We start from the raw sequence: 20,957 nt of genomic DNA, 5'->3' as shown, positions 1-20,957 counted from the left end.
GGGATATCCTGATCCCAGTGAAGGGGTTTGTGGGGTCAGTCCCGATCCCGGGGAAGGGGTTTGTGGGTCTACCCAGAGTGGGTTGATGCCCTACCCCTGGTGTGTGGGGGTTTGTTCCCATCCAGGTGTGTGGGGTCCATCCCCATCCCGGTGAAGGGGTTTATGGGGTTAATACCAATCCCAGTGAAGGAGTTTGCGGGGGTTATCCTGATCCCGGTGAAGGGATTTGTGGGGTCCATCCAAGGTGAGTTGATGCCCCCCGCGGTGTGTGGGGTTTGTTCCCACCCCGGTGCCCTGGGTCCATCCCCATCCAGAACCGCCCGCGGAGCAATTTTAGGGCTGAGACTCCTTCCCAACCCCTCCGTCCCCCGCCCTTCTCGCTGCCAGCCCGGCCCATCCCGCCGGGAGCGGCAGCGGAGCCGCCGGGGGCGGGACCGGGCGGGGCCGGCGGCGCGGGCGGGGCCGGGGCCGGAGCGGGGTTGGGACCGGGACCGGGGCCGGTCCGGGGGTCCCAGCCATGCTCAGCCGGCTGGGAGCGCTGCTGCAGCAGGCGGTGGAGACGGTGAGCGGGACCGGGGGCACGCGGGAGGAACGGGACCGGGAATGGGACCGGGACCGGGGGATTCCGTGCCCGCCTGACCCCGATCCCGGTGTGAGCAGCGGGAGCCCAGCGTGGACCTGCTGGAAGCCTTCACCGAGCACTGGACGGGCATCACCGGCTACTACCTGGAGGCCACAGGTGAGTGGGGTGCGGGGAGAGGGTCCCGGTGCCCCGGGCTTGGGGCGCTTTTGTCCCGGGATGGGCTTCGCGTTTCCCGGGCTGGAGTCGTTTTTCCCCGGGATGGGGTCTCAGGTGGGAATAAAGTCCTTGTGGTGTGGGAACAGAGTTGTCGTGTCCTAGGAGAGGTTCCTTGTATCCTAAAATAGGGTGTCCTGAAAACGGGAATGAGGGCTCTGTGCCCAAGGAGGGGGGGTCGCAGTGCTCTAGGAGGGGACCCCAATCCCTGGGACACGATCCCATGTCCTGGGAAGGGACCGTGTGTCTTTGGAGAGGGTCCCTGTGCCCTAAAACGGGGTCCCTGGCCTAGGAATGATACTGAGCCCTAGGGCAGGGGACATGTCCCGGGACAGGACCCCGTGTCCTGGGACAAATCCCTGCCCCCTGCCATGGGACCCCGTGCCTGGGGCAGGGCCCCGGTGCGCTGTGGCTGCCCTGGCACGTGGGGACGGGGACCGGAGCCCCTTCCCAATCCCCGGCAGGTTTTACCCCCGCGGGGTTCTCTGCCCTGCGCAGCCCCTGAGCCCCCCGGGCAGCGCGGTGGGGTCGGCACGGAAGGTTTGGGGTGGCTGGGGACACTCCCGGCACAGGCTGGGGACACTCCCGGCACAGGCTGGGACACTCCCGGCACAGGCTGGGACACGTCCCTCCGGGAGCCCCGGGAGAGCTCCGGCCTCGGTTGCCCGGCGGATCCCGGTGCCCGCTCTGCCCGGGGGTCCCCGGTGCCCACCGGAGGAACGGAACGGCGGCGGGAGGAGCGGGACGTCCGGCAGCGTCCTAGGCCGGAGCGGAAGCAGCGGTTCCATCCTCACATTGCCATCTAGCGTTGCTCCCGCTCCGGAGGAGCAGGATTTAGGGATGGCACGGATCAGGGGAAACCCCTGGCAGAGCCCCGCTGGCACGGCTGGCACCTCACCGGGGCATCCCTCCCGCTGCTGTGCCCGGGGGGGACCCCGCCACAACCCCCCATCCTTGAATCCCTGAATCCATGATTACCTGGATCCATGAATCTCCAAATCCCTGGATCCCCAGATCCCTGAATCCTTGAATCCCCAAATCCCTGATTCCCCAAATCCCCAGGTCTCTGAGTCCCTGAATCCCCGAATCCCTGGATCCCCAGATCCCCAAATCCTTGAACCCCTGAATCCCCAAATCCCCAACTGCCATTGAATCCCCTGATCACTGGATCCCTGAACCTCTGAATCCCCAGATCCCTGGATCCCTGAATCCCTGGATTCCTCAGTCCCTGGATCCCTCAATCCCCCAGTCCCCGATCCCTGAATGCCCAAATCCCTGAATCCCTGATCTCTGAAGCCCTGAACCCCTGAATCCCCCAATCCTCAAATCCATGGATCTCTGAATCCTCCAGTCCCAGATCCCTGAACCCCTCAATCCCCAAATCCCCGATCCCTGAACCCCTGAATTCCCAAATCCCTGAATCCCCAGGTCCCCAAATCCCTGAACCCCTGAATCTCCAATCCCTGATTCCCCAAATCTCTGAATCCCGGTATCCCTGAATCCCTGAATTCCCAAATGCCTGATCCCTCAATCCCAAACCCCTGAACCCCTGAATCCCTGAATTCCCAGATCCCTGAAGCCCTGAATTCCCAGATCCCTGAAGCCCTGGATACCTGATCCCCAAATCCCTGATCCCAGAATCCCCAAATCCCTGAATCCCTGATCCCCAAACCCCACAGACGAGAGCGTTCCGGCGCGACAGACGGACATCCCGTGGCGCCTGCGGCAGACGTTGCACCCCCAAATCCCCCAATCCCAGATCCCTGGACCTCTGAATCCCCAAATCCCTGGATCCCCAAATCCCTGAATCCCCAGATCCCCAAATCCCTGAACCTCTGAATCCCCAGTCCCTGAATCCCCAAATCTCTGAATCCCAGTATCCCTGAATTCCCAAATGCCTGATCCCTCAATCCCAAATCCCTGAACCCCTGAATTCCAAGATCCCTGAAGCCCTGGATCCCTGATCCCCAAATCCCCAATCCCTGATCCCCGAACCCCAAATCCCCGATCCCAAATCCCCAAATCCCACAGACAAGAGCGTTCCGGCGCGACAGACGGACATCCCGTGGCGCCTGCGGCAGACGTTGCACCCCCAAATCCCCCAATCCCAGATCCCTGAACCTCTGAATCCCCAAATCCCTGGATCCCCAAATCCCTGAATCCCCAGATCCCCAAATCCCTGAACCTCTGAATCCCCAGTCCCTGAATCCCCAAATCTCTGAATCCCAGTATCCCTGAATTCCCAAATGCCTAATCCCTCAATCCCAAATCCCTGAACCCCTGAATTCCAAGATCCCTGAAGCCCTGGATCCCTGATCCCCAAATCCCCAATCCCTGATCCCCGAACCCCAAATCCCCAATCCCAAATCCCCAAATCCCACAGACAAGAGCGTTCCGGCGCGACAGACGGACATCCCGTGGCGCCTGTGGCAGATGTTGCACCCCCAAATCCTCCAATCCCCCAATCCCAGATCCTTGAACCTCTGAATCCCCAAATCCCTGGATCCCCAAATCCCTGAATCCCTGAACTCATGAATCCCTGATCCCTGAATCCCCAAATCCCTGATCCCCAAACCCCGCAGACGAGAGCGTTCCGGCGCGACAGACAGATATCCTGTGGAGCCTGCAGCAGATGTTGCACCCCCAAATCCCCCAATCCCCCATTCCCAGATCCCCGATCCCAAATCCCCAAACCCCACAGACGAGAGCGTTCCGGCGCGACAGACGGACATCCCGTGGCGCCTGCGGCAGATGTTGGACATCCTGGTGCACGAGGAGCGGCAGCGCCCGCCGGGGGACACGGGGCCGTGCCTCGAGTTCCTGCTCCAGCACAAACTCCTGGAAACCCTGGGAACGCTGGGAAAGGCAGAGGTGAGGCAGGGAATCGGGAAAATCCCTCGGGAGAGGCCGAAGCTGCGGCCTTTTCCAGCTGCTTTACCTGGTGGCCCTCGATAATTTGAATTTTGGAGCATTTTTACAGAGAATTGGAGTTTGTGAAGTGGGAGGTGGTCACAGGGCTTGGGTTTTTTTGGAAAAATTGGCTTTTTTTTGGGGAAAATTGGGTTTTTGTGAGGGAAAACTTGGCGCTTTTTTGGGAGGGTCTTGGGGGTCTCAAGTTCCCCACTGGGATCCTTTCCGGGAGCTTGCACCTCAGCGCATCCCTGCTTGCACAGGAAGGGTTTTTATAAAAATATGTGGCACACAGATATATTAAAATTAAAATTAAAATTAAAATTAAAACAGGCATTTAAAAAGTAAAAATAAATCATCTGGTACTTGGCTTTGCAGGAATTAAAAATAAAATTGAAATTAAAATTAAAATTAAAACAGGCATTTAAAAAGAAAAATAAATCATCTGGCACTTGGATTTGCAGGAATTAAAAATAAAATTGAAATTAAAATTAAAATTAAAATAGACATTTAAAAAGTAAAAATAAAAACATCTGGCACATGGCTTTGCAGGATGAAGTGCCAGGTGTGGAAAAAAAGTAAATATTGACCAAATCTATAACAAATATAATGGCTCTGCTGCCCCTTTGCTGCTTAATAATACTAACAGAAATAGATTTTTATTCAAATGGAGGTGGAAACTCGCTGGTCCTTTCACACCCAGGAGGATTTGGGGTTTTGGGGTGGTGAGAAATGGGAAATAGCTGGCACCTCATCCTGCAAAGCCAAGTAGCAGATGTTTTTATTTTTATCTGTATTTTTATTTTTCTTTTTTTTAATTTTAATTTTTATTTTAATTTTTATTTTAATTTTTATTTATTTAAAAAATATCTGTGTGCCAGATTCTTTTTCTTTTTCTTTTATTTTTATTTTTATTTCTATTTCTATTTTTATTTTTATTTTTATTTTTATTTTTATTTTTATTTATTTTAAAAATATCAGTGTGCCAGACTCTTTTTCCTTTTTTTTTAAATTTATTTTTATTTTTATTTTTATTTTTAAAATATCTATGTGCCAGACTCTTTCCAGAGTCCCAAAACAGCTTGGCCTTGATTGGCTAATGAGTGAAAAATAATTCACAGCAGAATCCAATGAAACAATCTCCAAACACATCCAGACGAGCAAGACAGAGGAGAAGCAAATGAGATCAGAATTGTTTTCCTTTTCTCTGAGGCTTCTCAGCTTCCCAGGAGAAGGATCCTGTGTGAAGGGATTTTTCCAGACAATATGAATGCCACATTTGAAGGGATCCGGGGGATTGTTTGGGGTGATTTCCAGGGAAATCAGGGATGTGGCTGATTGCTGTCCCTGTCCCTGTCCCAGTATCCCCCCGGGATGAGGCAGCAGGTCCTGCTCTTCTTCAGCCGCCTGCTGGGGCAGCTGCAGCACCCGCTCCTGCACTACCTCAACGTGCACCGGCCCGTGCAGGTGAGCTGCCCCTGTCCCCAGGGGGTGACACCCACGGGTGACACCCCCAGCACCCCCACATGCCCTGCTCTGCCCCCCAGAAGCTGCTCCAGCTCAGCGGGGACCGCCTGGGCTCTGGCACGGAGAGGGAGGAGGTGCAGTTCACCGCCGTGCTCTGCTCCAAGATCCAGCAGGACCCCAGCCTGCTGCCCTACATCCTGCAGGTGGGACACTGTGGGATCCCCAGTGGGATTTGGGACCCAGCAGGATCCCAGCCTGCTGCCCTACATCCTGCAGGTGGGACTGTGGGATCCCCAGTGGGATTTGGGATCCAGCAGGACCCCAGCCCTACATCCTGCAGGTGGGACACTGTGGGGTCCCCAGTGGGGTTTAGGCTCCAGCAGGACCCCAGCCCTACATCCTGCAGCTGGGACACTGTGGGATCCCCAGTGGGATTTGGGACACTGTGGGGTCCCCAGTGGGGTTTGGGACCCAGCAGGATCCCAGCCTGCTGCCCTACATCCTGCAGGTGGGACACTGTGGGATCCCCAGTGGGGTTTAGGCTCCAACAGGATCCCAGCCTGCTGCCCTACATCCTGCAGGTGGGACACTGTGGGATCCCCAGTGGGATTTGGGACACTGTGGGGTCCCCAGTGGGGTTTGGGACCCAGCAGGATCCCAGCCTGCTGCCCTACATCCTGCAGGTGGGACACTGTGGGGTCCCCAGTGGGGTTTGGGATCCAGCAGGACCCCAGCCCTACATCCTGCAGGTGGGACACTGTGGGGTCCCCAGTGGGATTTGGGATCCCCCAGTTGAGGTTTGGGACCCCCTTTGCAGCCTCCTCCCTGCCATAAAGCTCCTCAGGGTGAGGAGGAGGAAGGTGATGGCTGCAATGCTTTGCTGCTCCTCTTCCTCTCCAGGGAAAGAGCGTCCCGAACGGGAGGAGAGCCCCAGAGAGCCCCAGGACAGAGGGTTTGGAGCATCCCTTGGGCACTGCTGCCAGCTCCATGCCCAGGACAGAGGGTTTGGAGCATCCCCTGGGCACCTCTGCCATGTCTACCCCCAGAGCAGAGGGTTTGGAGCATCCCTCGGGCACTGCTGCAATTTCTACTCCCAAGGAAGAGCATTTGGAGCATCCCCCAGGCACCACTGCCAGCTCCATGCCCAGGGCAGAGCCTTTGGGGCATCCCTCAGGCACTGCTGCAATTTCTACCCCCAGGGAAGAGCATTTGGAGCATCCCCCGGGCACCTCTGCCAGCTCCATGCCCAGGGCAGAGCCTTTGGGGCATCCCTCGGGCACTGCTGCAATTTCTACCCCCAGGGAAGAGCATTTGGAGCATCCCCCGGGCACCACTGCCAGCTCCATGCCCAAGGAAGAGCATTTGGGGCATCCCTCGGGCACTGCTGCAATTTCTACCCCCAGGGAAGAGCATTTGGAGCATCCCCTGGGCACCTCTGCCAGCTCCATGCCCAAGGAAGAGGATTTGGGGCATCCCCCAGGCACCGGTGCCAGCTGCCCTCCTGCCCAGCCCTCCCCGCCACGCAGGGACAGCAACCTCGTCACCTGCCTGGTGGCACTGTGCAGGAGCAAGGTACGGCCTCAGGGGTGGCACCTCGGGGACAGAGGGCACTGCCAGGCATTTGGCCACCCCCGTGCCCTCCTCCTCTTCCTCGCAGAAGAGCCGGGTGGCGCTGAAGGCTCGGGAGAACGTGCTGCTGCTGGCGGGGCTGGCCCAGGAGGCGGCTGCCACCTGCCTGGCGCGGGGCACTGCCCTGTGCCAGCTGCTCGTGGGGCACCTCTGCGACCTCTACAGCGCCGTGCCCGCTGGCACCGACCCTGCTGATGTCCTCAGCATGGACAGGGCCAGCTGGAGGTGAGGGGGTGCCAGGCTGGGGGTGGCAGGCGCCACCCAGGCGGTGTCACAGCCACACGTTCTCTGTGCCACGCAGGTCGCAGGGGGATGGCGCTGGGGACGGCGGTTTCCCGGGCAAGGAGAGCCTGGCTGAGTTCCTGGGCTGGCTGGATTTCCTGGATGAGCTGGTGATGGGCGCCCACCCGGTGAGAAGCACGGGATTCGTTAATCTGGGAGTTAATTGGTGCCTGATCCTTGTCACCGAGTGCCACCTCCAGGGATGGCGACTCCACCACTTCCCTGGGCAGCCCCATTCCAACACCCAATCACCCTTTCCGTGGAGAAATTCTGCCTAATCCACCCTAAACCTCCTGGGGTGCCATTTAAGGCTGTGTCTCATCCTGGGGGGTCCCCACTCTCAGCCCCTTTGTCCCCCCAGCTCGTGGCCGGTGGCATCAGCGAGGCCGTGGAGGAGAAATTCTTCCAGGGCATCCTGCAGCCCCAGCTCCTGCAGATGTGAGTGACCCCTTGTTCTACTCCTCAGGACCCCCTCAGGAGTGGAGGGGTTCCCCCTTTTCCCTGGACAACCACCCTGAACCCAGCTGGGGGGTGTCTGCTCCTCAGGACCCCCTCAGAGCCAGGAAGGGGGGATTCCCTTTTTCCCTGGACAAACACCCTGACCCCAGCTGGAATGGGGACCCCCTCAGAGCCAGGAGTGGGGAGGGTTCCCCTTTATCCCTGGACAAACACCCCAACCCCATCTGGGGCTTTCTGCTCCTCAGGATCCCCTGGAAGCCAGGGGCAGGGGGTTGCCCTTTATCCCTGGACAACCACCCCAACCCCAGCTGGGGGGTTCTGCCCTTCAGGACCCCCTCAGAGCCAGGAGCAGGGGGGGTTCCCCCTTTTCCCTGGACAAACCCCCCCTCCCACGCCACAGGTCGGAGCTGGCCGTGCTGGGCACCACGGCCGTGCTGACGGGCACAGTGAGGCAGCTCCGCTCTCCCACCCTGCTCCACCGCCTCGTGCTCTTCCTGCTGGGGCCCCACCGGCACCCCGAGACCCCCGGGGACGCCCCCCACCCCCTGCGGGCGCAGCTCATCGAGCGCTGTGACCACCTGAGCGACGAGGTGAGCTCACCTGGGCTGGGCTGCCAGGGCTGGCAGTGCCAGGCTCTGACCCTGCTGGCTGTGCCCAAATCAGCCTGGCCAGGGTCTGACCCTGCTGGCCGTGCCCAAATCAGCCTGCCAGGGTCTGACCCTGCTGGCCGTGCCCAAATCAGCCTGGCCAGGGTCTGACCCTGCTGGCTGTGCCCAAATCAGCCTGGCCAGGGTCTGACCCTGCTGGCTGTGCCCAAATCAGCCTGGCCAGGGCTCTGACCCTGCTGGCTGTGCCCAAATCAGCCTGGCCAGGGTCTGACCCTGCTGGCCGTGCCCAAACCAGCCTGGCCAGCCTGCCAGGGTCTGACCCTGCTGGCTGTGCCCAAACCAGCCTGGCCAGGGTCTGACCCTGCTGGCTGTGCCCAAATCAGCCTGGCCACCCTGCCAGGGTCTGACCCTGCTGGCTGTGCCCAAATCAGCCTGGCCAGAGTCTGACCCTGCTGGCCGTGCCCAAATCAGCCTGGCCAGGGTCTGACTCTGCTGGCCGTGCCCAAATCAGCCTGGCCAGGGTCTGACCCTGCTGCCTGTACCCAGATCAGCCTGGCCAGCCTGCGGCTCTTCGAGGAGCTGCTGAGGAAGCCCCACGAGCACGTGGCTCACAACCTGGTGCTGAGGAACCTGGAGGCCAGGGCGTACCTGCAGCGCGGCCCCGAGGAGCGCGGGCCCCCCGAGACGGACCCCGAGGAGGACGGGCTGTGAGCAAGAGGGGCTGGGGCCGGGCCAGGGGGGTGCCCCCCACTCACTGCCCGCCCCCCTAATGCTGACCCCACACAGGGACCTGGAGGAGGATCCCTATTTCACCGATGGATTCCCAGACAGCTTTGGGGTGACAAAAAATCCTTCCCCAGCATCAGCCCCGTCGGGGAAGGGGCGAGTGAGCGAGGTGGTGAGCAGGTAGGGGCTGGGGTTTGGTTGAGGAATATCATTAAGGCGGGGGGGAAACCCTCTTTCTTTAGCTTTAAAGGCTAATGCTGGTTCCTAGCTTCTTAATGATAAGGATGATGTTAGAGTGGATCAGCTTTTTGGAGGGGCTGGGCTGGAGTGGGGGGGCTGCATCCCCCTCCCCATCTGTTGGAGCATGGGGGGGTAGGATGGTGGGGACAGACGGACACAAGAGATCTCTGCAGCCATGTGGGGAATTTGGGGTTTATTGCAAAGGGCCAAGGGCAGGGCCCTGCTGGGAGCTGCCAGGCACAGCTCAGAGCAGGACTGAGAGAAGAGAGGGGGAGAGAGGATGAGAGGGTGAGAGAGTAAAAGGGGTAAGAGAGCGAGGTTCCCATTCCAGCACCATAAATCTTCTTCTGTGTTGAATATTCTGATTCCCACTAACCAATCCAGTACAAGATACAAATCCTACAGCATTTCCATGCAGAATCACTACATCACCATCCTGTGTTCCATTTTAAACCCTACAAACTCCTCTTTGGGCCCTTCTGCCAAGCTGGCAGGGTCTGCTCTGACCCTTGGGCCTGTCTGCAGGCAGAGGGTGTTGTTCCATCAAAAGGGGATCACCTTCAGCCAGCCACACCATTGTTTTCCAGTTGTTCAGTAACTGAGGGATCTCAAAGCTTGCTTTCATTTCAATCTCACTTACAGTTTCCATATTCTCCAAATCTTTTGCCAGACAATCACATTGATAAGGCTTTCCTGTTCCATCTTCCCCAGCACCCATCCTCTCCTCCCTCTCTTCCAGCTTCCTGTGCCTGGTCCCCGAGGAGGCCAAGACCTCGTCGTGCATGGAGGAGGGCGGATACGACACCTACGTGCACGATGCCCTGGCCATGGTGGGTGCCTGAGGGTGTCCCCAGCCTGTTGGCGGCTGTGCCCACCCTGGCTCTCACCTGCTGTCCCCCCTGGGCAGGTCCAGGCGTGCCGTGCCAGCGCTGCCCCGTGGGGGTGGCCCTCATCCCCTCGGCCCCTGGACTCCTGTCACTCCTGTCACCCTGGAGTGGCTTTTTACGAGGGACACTTCCTCAAGGTGCTGTTTGACCGGATGAGCAGGATCCTGGATCAGGTACTGGGTGCCCCCTGAGCCCCCCTGTGCCCCCCAGCACCCTCATCATGGACAAAGTGGCCAAAGCCATCCCCTTGGTGGGGACAGGCTCAGAATGAGGGGATGGAGGAGTCACCCAAGGTTCTGAGCATCCCCCCCATCCCAGCCCTACACCCCCCTGTGCCCCCCCAGGACCCCCATCATGGGGACAAAGTGCCCTAAAGCATTGCCTTGGTGGGAACGGGTTCCAAATGAGGGGATGGTGGAGTCACCCCAGGTCCTGAGTGTCCCTCCCCATGCCAGCCCTACACCCCCGTGTTCCCCCCAGGACCCCCATCATGGGGACAAAGGGCCCTAAAGCATTGCCTTGTTGGGGATGAGGGAACGTTGGGGGGTCAACCAAGGTCCTGAGCGTCCTCCCCCATGCCAGCCCTACAGCCTGAACCTGCAGGTGACCTCGGTGCTGTCCCAGCTGGCCGCCTTCCCCCACCCTCACCTGCACGAGTACCTGCTGGACCCCTACCTCAACCTGGCCCCCGGCTGCCGCTCGCTCTTCTCCGTCCTCGTCAGGGTAACGTCACCCTCGGGGCTCTGGGGACACGGGGACACCCCCTGGCCGGGCGGGTGTCACGATCTGTTCTGACAAACGGGGTTTGTGAGGGTTCATGGGGTGATCTGAGGGTGCAAAAACCGACACGGCACAGGGGGTTTGCAGGGATAATCAAAACAAATGCACCTTTATTGAGTGACCACAGCAAAATGAGACAGAGGGATTGAGGGAGAGAGAAAGAGAGAGAAAAGAGAGAGAGAAAGAGGGGGATAGAGCTACCAAACGTGGAGATGAAGTCCTTTGGTCCAGTCCAATCGAGGATCCGCCTGTTCTGTCGGGGAGATCTCGAAGTCTCTCGCTAACTCAGAGGTTTTTATTATGATAACTCTATTGGAAATTGTGAGGGGGGGGAAACAGATACAATAAGGAATAGATGTGACAGGTAGTCCATGCTCTCAGCAGTAAATGAGAGCCATTGTTGTTGTGGTCCAGCGGTCACAACCTGCAGGCAAACATCTCGCTCTGGTCAGCTTTGGTCCCCCACACACCTGCCCCGGGCTGGGGGTTTCAGTCCCAGTCCTTGGGAGGAGCAGAGGGGCCTTTTCACACGGGGGTTCCATGTCTCAGTCCTTGATGGAGGAGCAGAGGGGCCTTTTCACACGGGGGTTTTGTGTCTCAGTCCTTGATGGAGGAGCAGAGGGGCCTTTTCACAAGGAGGCTCCTCACATCTCAGTCTGTCTGTCACGGTGCTTGTAAAACAGGTGAGGGTCTGCTGTGGGGGGACCACCTGAACTCAGGTGAAGCCCAGCCAGGCCGAGAGCTGGGACAGCTCCCAGGGCTGTTGTTGCACACAGGGCACGGTGCCCCCTTCTTCTTCTCCTCATTGGGCTCAGTGCAGCACACAGCAAACAACACCTGTGGAAACAATGGCTTGGCAACGCCCTCAGGTCTCGGGCACGACTTTCCCCCTACAGGATCAGCAGACATTGGGGGTTTTGTTTTGTCTGTGGTCTCCCCAGTGACGATGGTGAGGCACATGAGGGATATTTCAGACAGGCTCTCCTAGGGGGTGACCCTCTGCTCCCTCCCCAGGTGATCGGGGAGCTGATGCAGCGGCTCCAGCGCGTGCCCCACGCCAGGGCCAAGCTGCTCCTGGTGCGCCGGCAGCTCCTGGGGCTGGTGCCAGGAGAGCAGTGAGTCCCCCAACAACGCCCTTTTGGGGAGGGGTTGTGCCCCACGGACGCCCTCAGTCGCTGGTGTCCCCGCAGGATGGATCACACGGTGCTGTTCAAGGGCGTGGTGGTGCTGGAGGAGTTCTGCAAGGAGCTGGCTGCCATCGCCCTGGTCAAGGGCCCACCCGAGGGGCCACCCTGAGCCCCTCCCCGAGCTGCCCCTCTTGGGGATGGCCCTGCCCACGCCCCGGTGGCCCTGCAGGAGCCAGGAATGGCCGTGGCTCCGCGGGAAGGAGCTGGCGGGAGGATGAGGAGGCGCCGAGTCCTTCGCTGTCACCTTGGCCAGCCCCGAGGTGTCGCCACGTCCCCGTGCTGGGTGCGGGGTGCTGGCTGCCGTGGCTCCTCCTGGGTGGTGGTTCCTGCTCCCCCCAAGGCTCCAGCAGGGAATTTTTAGGCAATAATGGGGTGTGTGGGACAGAGCACCCCCCAACTCAGCTGCAAAGACTCGATTGTCCCCTGCCCTGGCTCTGTGGCAGGGGGAGTGTGACATGTGTGACATGTCTGTGGGTGTGTGTGACACGTGTGTGTGCTCTGGTGGGGGTCTGTGCCCCCAGACCCCGCAAAGCCCCTCCCCAGGGTGATGGGACTCTGCTCCAATAAAGCTGTGACTCAGCACCACCTCCTGTGCCCCTTCCCAAACAAATACCCCCAAACCCCACTCTGCATTTCCCCCCAAACACCCCCAAACCCCACTGTCCATTTCCGCAAACCCGCTCCCCATTTCCCCCCAAACACCCCAAAATCCCACCCCCTATTTTCCCCCAAACATCCCCAAACCCACTCCCCATTTCCCCCAAACACCCCCAAAGCCCCACTCCCCATGTCCCAAAAACCCTGCTCCCCATTTTCCCCCAAACACCCCCAAACCCACTCTGCATTTTTCCCCCAAACCCATTCCCTATTTTCCCCAAAACCACTCCCCGTTTTCCCCCAAACACCCCCAAAACCCCCACTCTGCATACTCCCAAAAACACCCCCAAACCCATCCCCATTTCCCCCCAAACCCAACTCCCCACCACAGCCCGGACACAGAATCAGCAGCAGCAACAGTCAGGTTTATTTTATTTTATTATATTTTATTATATTTTATTATATTTTATTATATTTTATTTTATTTTATTTTATTTTATTTATTTTTATTTTATTTATTTTATTTTATTTTTATTTTATTTTATTTTATATTTTATTTCTGCTCCCAGCACCCCCAGCCAGCACATCCCTGGGCCCCCCCAGTCCCAACCCCGCTCTCTCCATCCCTAACTCCGCACGGGCACGGTTGCCCGGATCCTCTGCAGGACGCGGCCCCGCAGCTCCTCCCGCACCGGCCACCAGCGGGAAGGGGCTGGGGGGGACTCTGAGCCCCCCGAGGGTCTCAAATACCCCAAACCCACTCCCTATTTCCCCCAAACACCCCAAACCCACTCCCTGTTTTCCCCCAAACATCCCCAAAACCCCCACTCTGCATTTTCCCCCAAACACCCCCAAACCCCATCCCCATTTCCCCCCAAACAACCCCAAACACCATCTTCATTTCCCCCCAAACACCCCTAAAACCCCACTCCCCATTTCCCCCCAAACACCCCGAAACCCCATTTCCCTCCCAAATCTCACTCTCCCCACCACAGCCCGGACACAGAATCAGCAGCAGAAGCAGCCGGGTTTCTTTTATTTTATATTTTATTATTTTATTTTATTTTATTTTATTTTATTTTATTTTATTTTATTTCTGCTCCCAGCACCCCCAGCCAGCACATCCCTGGGCCCCCCCAGTCCCAACCCCGCTCTCTCCATCCCTAACTCCGCACGGGCACGGTTGCCCGGATCCTCTGCAGGACGCGGCCCCGCAGCTCCTCCCGCACCGGCCACCAGCGCAGCGCGGGGTCGCGGGGCTCGGGGGGCCGCTCCCGCTGCCCGCCCGGGGCCACGCTCAGCAGCACATTGAAGCAGATGCCATCGGTGTCCCCAGAGTCGCCGGGGCTGTGCTGCAGCCCCAGCAGCCCCAGAGCCTCGGGCTGCGCCTCCCAGCCCAGGCGCTCCCGCAGCAGCCGCAGCAGCGGCGGGCGCAGCCCCGCACGCAGCTCGGCCGGGGATGTCCCGCAGGCCACCACGGGCAGCTGCGGGGTGGCAGCGGTGGCCAGCAGCAGCCACAGCTCGCCCGAGGCGTTGGAGAAGGGCAGCAGGAGGCGCAGGCAGAGCGGGGAGCAGGGCAGCTCCCGCGGCAGCGTCGGGGGGTGCGCGGGGCTGCGGCGGTAGCGGGCGGCGAGCTCCAGCACGGGCAGGATGTCCGGAGAGCGCAGCGGCAGCGAACGGGGGTCCCCGGGCCACCAGGTGGCTTGGAGGGACTCGGAGTCAGCCTCCTCCAGGGTCTTCAGGGTCCCACCTGAGCGCACAGGGCGGGCACGGAATGGGGGGACAGCGGGAAGGGGCTGGGGGGGACACTGAGATCCCCGAGGGTCTCAAACACCCCCAAACCCCACTCCCTATTTTCCCTCAAACACCCCCAAACCCCACTCCCTACTTTCCCCAAACACCCCCAAACCCCACTCCCTATTTTCCCTCAAACACCCCCAAACCCCACTCCCTACTTTCCCCCTAACACCCCCAAACCCCACTCCCTATTTTCCCCCTAACACCCCCAAACCCCACTCCCTATTTTCCCTCAAACACCCCCAAACCCCACTCCCTATTTTCCCCCTAACACCCCCAAACCCCACTCCCTATTTTCCCCCTAACACCCCCAAACCCCACTCCCTATTTTCCCTCAAACACCCCCAAACCCCACTCCCTACTTTCCCCCTAACACCCCCAAACCCCACTCCCTATTTTCCCCCTAACACCCCCAAACCCCACTCCCTATTTTCCCTCAAACACCCCCAAACCTCACTCCCTATTTTCCCCCTAACACCCCCAAACCCCATTCCCTATTTTCCCCCTAACACCCCCAAACCCCACTCCCTATTTTCCCCCTAACACCCCCAAACCCCACTCCCTATTTTCCCCCTAACTCCCCCAAACCCCACTCCCTATTTTCCCCCAATCACCCCCAAACCCCACTCCCTATTTTCCCCCTAACCCCACTCCCTACTTTTCCCAAACACTCCCAAACCCCATTCTGCATTTTTCCCCAAACACCCCCAAACCCCATTCTGCATTTTCCCCCAAACACTCCCAAACCTACTTGCCATTTCCCCTATTTTCCCCCAAACACCCCACTCCCCATTTCCCCCAAACACCCCCAAACCCACTCCCCATTTCCATGGTTCAGAGGGGACACTGGTGGGACATTGAGACCCCCGAGGTGGCCTCAGAGGGGACACTGCTGGCCCTGTGTGGGGGTTTGGGGGTGGTGGCAGGGGACTGCAGTGGCCTGGCACAAAGGTGCTAAAATCCATCATGGGGTTTGCAGGGGACACCAGTGAGCTGGCACAAAGGTGGCAGGGGACACTGATGCTTGGGCACAGGAGGGCTGGGGACACTGATACCCACCGTGGGGCTGGCAGGGGACACAGATACCCATCACAGGGATGCCACTTGCCATCATGACACTGGCAGGGGACAGGGACACCCATAATGGGGCTGGCAGGGGACAGGGACACCCATCACAGGGATGCCAGCTGGTGACGGGGACACCCACCATGGAACTGTCAGGGGACAGGGATACCCACCATGGGGGTGGCACTTGCCATCACAGGGCTGGCAGGGGACAGGGACACCCACCATGGGGGTGCCAGAGGACAGGGATACACACCATGGGGGTGCCACTTGCCATCATGACACTGGCAGGGGGACAGGGATAAACATCACTGGGCTGGCAGGGGACACTGATAGCCACCATGGGGCTGGCAGGGGACAGGGGCACCCATCACTGGGCTGGCAGGGGACAGGGATACCCATCACAGGGATGCCACTTGCCATTAGGGCACTGGCAGGGGACTGGCATACCCATCATAGGGCTGGCAGGGGACAGGGATAAACATCACTGGGGTGCCACTTGCCATCCTGGGGCTCACAGGGCACTGGGGCACCCATCATAAGGGTGGTAGGGGACACTGCTACCCATCACAGGGGTGCCACTTGCCATCATGGGGCTGGCAAGGGACACGGATACCCACCATGGGGGTGGCACTTGGCATCACAGGGCTGGCAGGGGACAAGGACACACAGATATCCATCATGGGGGGTGCCAAAGGACAGGGATACCCACCATGGGAGCGCCACTTTCCATCATGGAGCCAGCTGAGGACCCTGACACCCACCACAGGACCACCTGGGGACGCTCCCCCCGTGCCCCCCGTGCCCCCCGTGCCAGCACAAACCTGTGGCCCGTGCCAGGAAGGAGAAGCGGATCCAGGCCGGGCCGCGCTCCTCCAGCGCCAGCAGCGTTACGGGCTCGCAGTGCAGCCCCGACTCCTCGCGCACCTCCCGGCGCAGCGCGGCCACGATGGGCTCGCCCCGCTCCACCCGGCCCGCGGGCAGGTACCAGAGACCGCGGCACTCGGGCTTGGCCTCCTGCACCAGCAGCAGCGAGTCCTGGGGACAGGGGACAGCGGGGATGGAGCGGGGTACGGGGGGAAAGGGGGCTGGAATGGGGTACTGGGGATACTGGGGGCTGGAATGGGAGTACTGGGGGGAAAGGGGAGCTGGACTGGGGGCACTGGGGATGTTCTGACTGCACTGGGAGCACTGGGGGATGTCCTGACTGCACTGGGAGCACTGGGAAAATGGACTGGGGGCACTGGGGGGCACTGGGCGATGGCCAGGCTGCACTGGGGGGATGTTCCGGCTGCACTGGAGGGCACTGGGGGATGGACTGGGGGCACTGGGGGAATGCACTGGGGGCACTGGGGGGTGGCCTGGCTGGACTGGGAGGCACTGGGGGAATGTCCTGATTGCACTGGGAGGCACTGGGGAAATGGACTGGGGGCACTGAGGGGCACTGAGGGGCACTGAGGGATGGCCTGGCTGCACTGGGAGCACTGGAGGAATGTTCTGGCTGAACTGGGGGCACTGGGCGAATGGACTGGGGGAACTGGGGGGCACTGGGGGATGGCCTGGCTGCACTGGGAGCGCTGGGGGAATGGACTGGGGGCACTGGGGGATGGCCTGGCTGCACTGGGAGCGCTGGGGGAATGGACTGGGGGGCACTGGGAGCAGGGCTGCCTCACCTCCTGGTTGAAGAGCACGGCCAGCACGACGTAGCAAACGTTCCTGCCCAGGCGGACGGGCCCGGGGCACCCCTCGAGAGTCTCCCCCAGTTCCCAGGCGCCTCCATCCAGCACCGCCTCCAGCTCCGGCACCGGCGCGTCCCCCATGGGGGCGGGGGTCCCTGCGGGCGTGGCGGGGCCGCTCAGGGCGTGGCGGGGTCCTGGGGGGGCGAGGGGACCCCCCAGACGTGCAGGCGGGGGGACAAAGAGCCGCGGCGGCGGGGGGGGGCAGGGAGGGGCTCCGGAGATTGGGGGCAGGGGGGGAAGGGTCTGCTGGACTGGGGGATGGGCAGGGGGGGGTAAATGGGGAGGGGGCGGCTGGGCTGGGGGGGGGCGGAGCACGGGAAGAGCTCGGTGGGTTTGGCGATGCAGGGGGGGGCGCAGAAGGGGAAGGGGCGGCTGGATTGGGGGACCCCCGGGGGGGGGTAAGCGGGGAAGGGGTCGGGGAGGGGTTTGGGGGGCAGGCGGGGGGGGCTGCGGTAGGACAGGGGCTGGCTGGACTGGGGGACCCCCGGGGGGGCGCAGGACGGGAAGGGCTGGCTGGACTGGGGTGGGGGGCACGGGAAGAGCTGGCAGGATTTGGGGAGCCGGGGGGGGCTGCGGTACGAGAAGGGCTGGCTGGACTGAAGGATGCACGGGAAGATGAAGGAGGTGAAGGGCTGGCTGGACTGGAGGGTACTGGGAGGGAAAGGATGGCCGGACTGGAGGATACTGGGAGGAAAGGGGTAGCTGGACTGATGGTTACTGGGAGGGAAAGGCTGGCCGGACTGGAAGATACTGGGAGGGAAAGGCTGACCGGACTGGAGGATACTGGGAGGGAAAGGCTGGCTGGACTGGAAGATACTGGGAGGGAAAGGCTGGCTGGACTGGAAGAGGTAGCGGGAAAAGGGGAGGCCAGACTGGGGCGTACTGGGAGGAATGGGATGGCTGGACTGGGGGATACTGGAAGGGAAAGGCTGGCGGGACTGGGCGGTACTGGGAGGAATGGGATAGCCGGCACTGGGAGGAATGAGCTGGCCGGACTGGGCGGTACTGGGAGGGAAGAGCTGGCCGGACTGGGCGGTACTGGGAGGAATGGGATGGCCGGACTGGGCGGTACTGGGAGGAATGGGATGGCCGGACTGGGAGATACTGGTGGGGAGGGGCTGGCCGGACTGGGCGGCACTGGGAGGGTACGGGCGGCTGGACTGGGCGATGCCCGCGCTGGGGTAGAAGAGCTCGCTGGGCTGGGGGGTGCCGGGGGGGCTGGAGCTGGAGCTGGAGGGGTCCCGGGGGTCCCAGGGGGGGAAGGGCTGCAGGGCGAGCTGGGGGAGGGGCTGCTCCCAGCCTGGGGGGCACGGGGGCGAGCTGGGCTGCAGGGTGCAGGGGGGGCTGGGGGCGCACCAGGGCTTGGGGGGTACGGGGAGGGGTTGGGGGGCTGCAATGAGGGTTTGGGGTCTATAGGGGAGGATTTGGGGGGGCTGCAGGATTTGGGGGCTATAGGGGAGGATTTAGGGGGAAGCTATTGGGTGCAATTAAGAGAGGGTTTGGGGGGCTACAGGGGAGGGTTTGGGGGGGCAACAAGGAAAGGTTTGGGGGGGCTACAGTGTGCAGTTAAGGGAGGATTTGGGGGACTACAGGGGAGGATTTGGGGGAGCTATGGGGTGCAGTTATGGGAGGGTTTGGGGGGCTACAAGGGAGGATTTGGAGGAGCTCTGGGGTGCAATTATGGGAGGGTTTGGGGGGCTACAGGGTGCAGGAAGAAAATGGGTAGGGGGTCTGCAATGAGGGTTTGGGGGCTGCAGTAAAGGAAGGGTTTGGGGGGGCTACAGGGGAGGGTTTGGGGGGGCTATTGGGTGCAATTAAGGGAAGGTTTGGGGGCCCTCAGTGAGGGTTTGGGGGTGCGGTAAGGGCAGAGTTTGGGGGGCTACAGGGTGCAGGAAGGGAATGGGTGGGGGGTTCAATAAAGGTTTGGGGGCTGCAGTAAAGGTTTGGGGGGCTGCAGGGTGCAGGAAGGGAATGGGTGGGGGGGTTCAATAAAGGTTTGGGGGCTGCAGTAAAGGTTTGGGGGGCTGCAGGGTGCAGGGAGGGAATGGGTTGGGGGGGCTAAAAGGAAGGGCTTGGGGGGGCTGCAATCAGGATTTGGGGGCTGCAGTAAAGGAAGGGTTTGGTGCCTATAAGGAAGGATTTGGGGGGGTTACAGGGTGCAGTAAAGGAAGCGTTTGGGGGAGCTACAGGGGAGGATTTGAGGGGCTACAGGGGAGGGTTTTGGGGTGCTCTAAGGAGGCTGCAATAAAGATTCGGGGCTCTGCAATGCGGGCACGGTTTTGGGGCTGTTCCAGCAAGGCTCGGCGGGTGCAGCAGGGCTCGGGGGGCTGCCCCAAGGATGGGTGGGATGCAGGAAGAGTCGGGGGGCTGCGGGAAGGGGCGGGCGGGGAGCTGCGAGCAGCATCGGGAGGATGCAGGGAGGACGGAGGGGCTGCCGGGAGGGTGCGATGGGGGCCGGGGGGCTGCGGTGAGCCCGGGGGGGCCGCGGCGGAGCTTGGGGGGGGCAGCGGCGGCTCCGGGGGTCGCGGGCGGGCTCCGGGACCCCCGCCCCCCCCGCATCGCGCATGCGCCGCGCACTCACCGCGCCGGGGCTCCGCCGCGCCGGCACCGCCCCCCTGCTCAACGCCTATTGGGCAGCGCGCCGGCGCAGCTCGCCGCTCATTGGTTGAGCCTGCTGCCACTCAGATCGGGCGGGACTTGGCCTTAAAGGGGCCGCGTGGGAGCGTGGCGCAGAGTTAATTAGGCGGTGCTGATCCCGCGAGGGTCATCCCTTGGTGCCCATCGCCTCTTGTTCATGGCCCAGTGCCCTTTGCCCAGTGCTCGTTGGCTGGTGTTAATTAATTACTCTGTGCCCATTGCCCGGTGTCAATTAATTGCCCAGTGCCCGGTTTTAATTAATTGCCCAGTGCCCGTTGCTGGTGTTAATTAATTGTCCCGTGCCCAATGCCCGGTGCTAATTAATTGTCCTGTGCCCATTGCCTGGTGTTAATTAATTACCCCGTGCTCATTTCCCGATGTTAGTTAATTGCCCCGTGCCCAATTCCCGGTGTAAATTAATTACCCAGTGCCTATTGCCGGGCGTTAATTAATTGCCCCGTGCACATTGCCCGATGTTAATTAATTGTCCCGTGCTAATTGCCCGCCGGTGTTCAGTCATTTTCCTCCATCGGACAGGACGGAGCAGCGCCCTGGGTCCCGCAGCCTCTGGGCAGCGCCATCCAGCTGTTCCCAGCTGTGTGTGGGGCTGAGCCCAGGCAAAACTCATGGCAGCGATGCCCTCTGCCAGCCCCGGCTCTGGCACCTCCCCACATCCCGGGACACCTGAGCGTCCCTGACCCCCGTGGGATGGGGGGGTGGGGATGGTGGAGCATCCTCGGAGCTGAGGGGATTGGGGTGGATGAAGGGAGAGCAGCCCTGACCCCAATGGGATGGTGGGGAGGGTGTAGGGTGAGCAGCCCTGATCCCAGTGGGATGGAGGGTGGGTGAAGTGAGACCCTCAGCCACATGCTGGTGGTGCCACTGGAGCATCCCTGACCCCAATGGGATGAAAAGAAGGTGTAGGGAGAGCAGCCCTCACCCTAATGGGGTGGAGGTGGATAAAGGGAGAGCAGTCCTGACCCCAATGGGATGAAGGGAGAGCAGCCCTGACCCCACTGGGATCGAGGGGGGTGAAGGGAGAGCAGCTCTGACCATGATGGGATGGAGGGAAAGCACTCCTGACCCAAATGGGATGAAGAGGGGATGAAGGGAGAGCCCCCTGGCGCTGCTGTGATGAAGGGACACACCGA

At 60.8% G+C, this 20,957-nt stretch overlaps 2 protein-coding genes across 2 annotated transcripts; one reads left to right on the top strand and one right to left on the bottom strand.

The window, feature by feature from the left end:
- Window positions 1–508: 508 nt before the first annotated feature.
- On the top strand, window positions 509–12,551 carry LOC118695256 (FHF complex subunit HOOK interacting protein 2B-like). Its single transcript, XM_036396717.2, has 17 exons — window positions 509–562; window positions 661–739; window positions 3,498–3,667; window positions 5,069–5,173; window positions 5,254–5,376; window positions 6,074–6,745; window positions 6,831–7,027; window positions 7,104–7,212; window positions 7,446–7,522; window positions 7,944–8,133; window positions 8,698–8,858; window positions 8,938–9,057; window positions 9,857–9,947; window positions 10,025–10,177; window positions 10,587–10,727; window positions 11,799–11,899; window positions 11,975–12,551. Exons 1-17 carry the CDS (start codon window positions 518–520, stop codon window positions 12,078–12,080), a joined length of 2,640 nt encoding a protein of 879 aa, XP_036252610.1. The 5' UTR covers window positions 509–517; the 3' UTR covers window positions 12,081–12,551.
- Window positions 12,552–13,658: 1,107 nt separating this feature from the next.
- LOC118695264 (8-oxo-dGDP phosphatase NUDT18-like) lies at window positions 13,659–19,794 on the bottom strand. Its single transcript, XM_036396730.2, has 4 exons — window positions 19,751–19,794; window positions 17,104–17,264; window positions 16,255–16,468; window positions 13,659–14,318 (listed from the first exon to the last, which is right to left on the bottom strand). Exons 2-4 carry the CDS (start codon window positions 17,248–17,250, stop codon window positions 13,732–13,734), a joined length of 948 nt encoding a protein of 315 aa, XP_036252623.1. The 5' UTR covers window positions 17,251–17,264; window positions 19,751–19,794; the 3' UTR covers window positions 13,659–13,731.
- Window positions 19,795–20,957: the final 1,163 nt, after the last annotated feature.

This window comes from Molothrus ater, chromosome 28 (assembly GCF_012460135.2).
Source record: "Molothrus ater isolate BHLD 08-10-18 breed brown headed cowbird chromosome 28, BPBGC_Mater_1.1, whole genome shotgun sequence".
Classification (NCBI taxonomy): Eukaryota; Metazoa; Chordata; class Aves; order Passeriformes; family Icteridae; genus Molothrus; species Molothrus ater.
This window is presented reverse-complemented; position numbering and strand designations above follow the sequence as displayed.

Coding starts and splice junctions, on each gene's coding strand:
- LOC118695256 (XM_036396717.2), top strand. CDS start 518: ATGCTCAGCCGGCTGGGAGCGCTGCTGCAGCAGGCGGTGGAGACG. Junction 6,746..6,830: donor TGGCACTGTGCAGGAGCAAG/GTACGGCCTCAG, acceptor TCTTCCTCGCAG/AAGAGCCGGGTGGCGCTGAA. Junction 11,900..11,974: donor GGGCTGGTGCCAGGAGAGCA/GTGAGTCCCCCA, acceptor GTGTCCCCGCAG/GATGGATCACACGGTGCTGT.
- LOC118695264 (XM_036396730.2), bottom strand. CDS start 17,250: ATGGGGGACGCGCCGGTGCCGGAGCTGGAGGCGGTGCTGGATGGAGGC. Junction 16,469..17,103: donor CCGTGCTCTTCAACCAGGAG/GTGAGGCAGCCC, acceptor CCCTGTCCCCAG/GACTCGCTGCTGCTGGTGCA. Junction 14,319..16,254: donor CTTCCTGGCACGGGCCACAG/GTTTGTGCTGGC, acceptor CTGTGCGCTCAG/GTGGGACCCTGAAGACCCTG.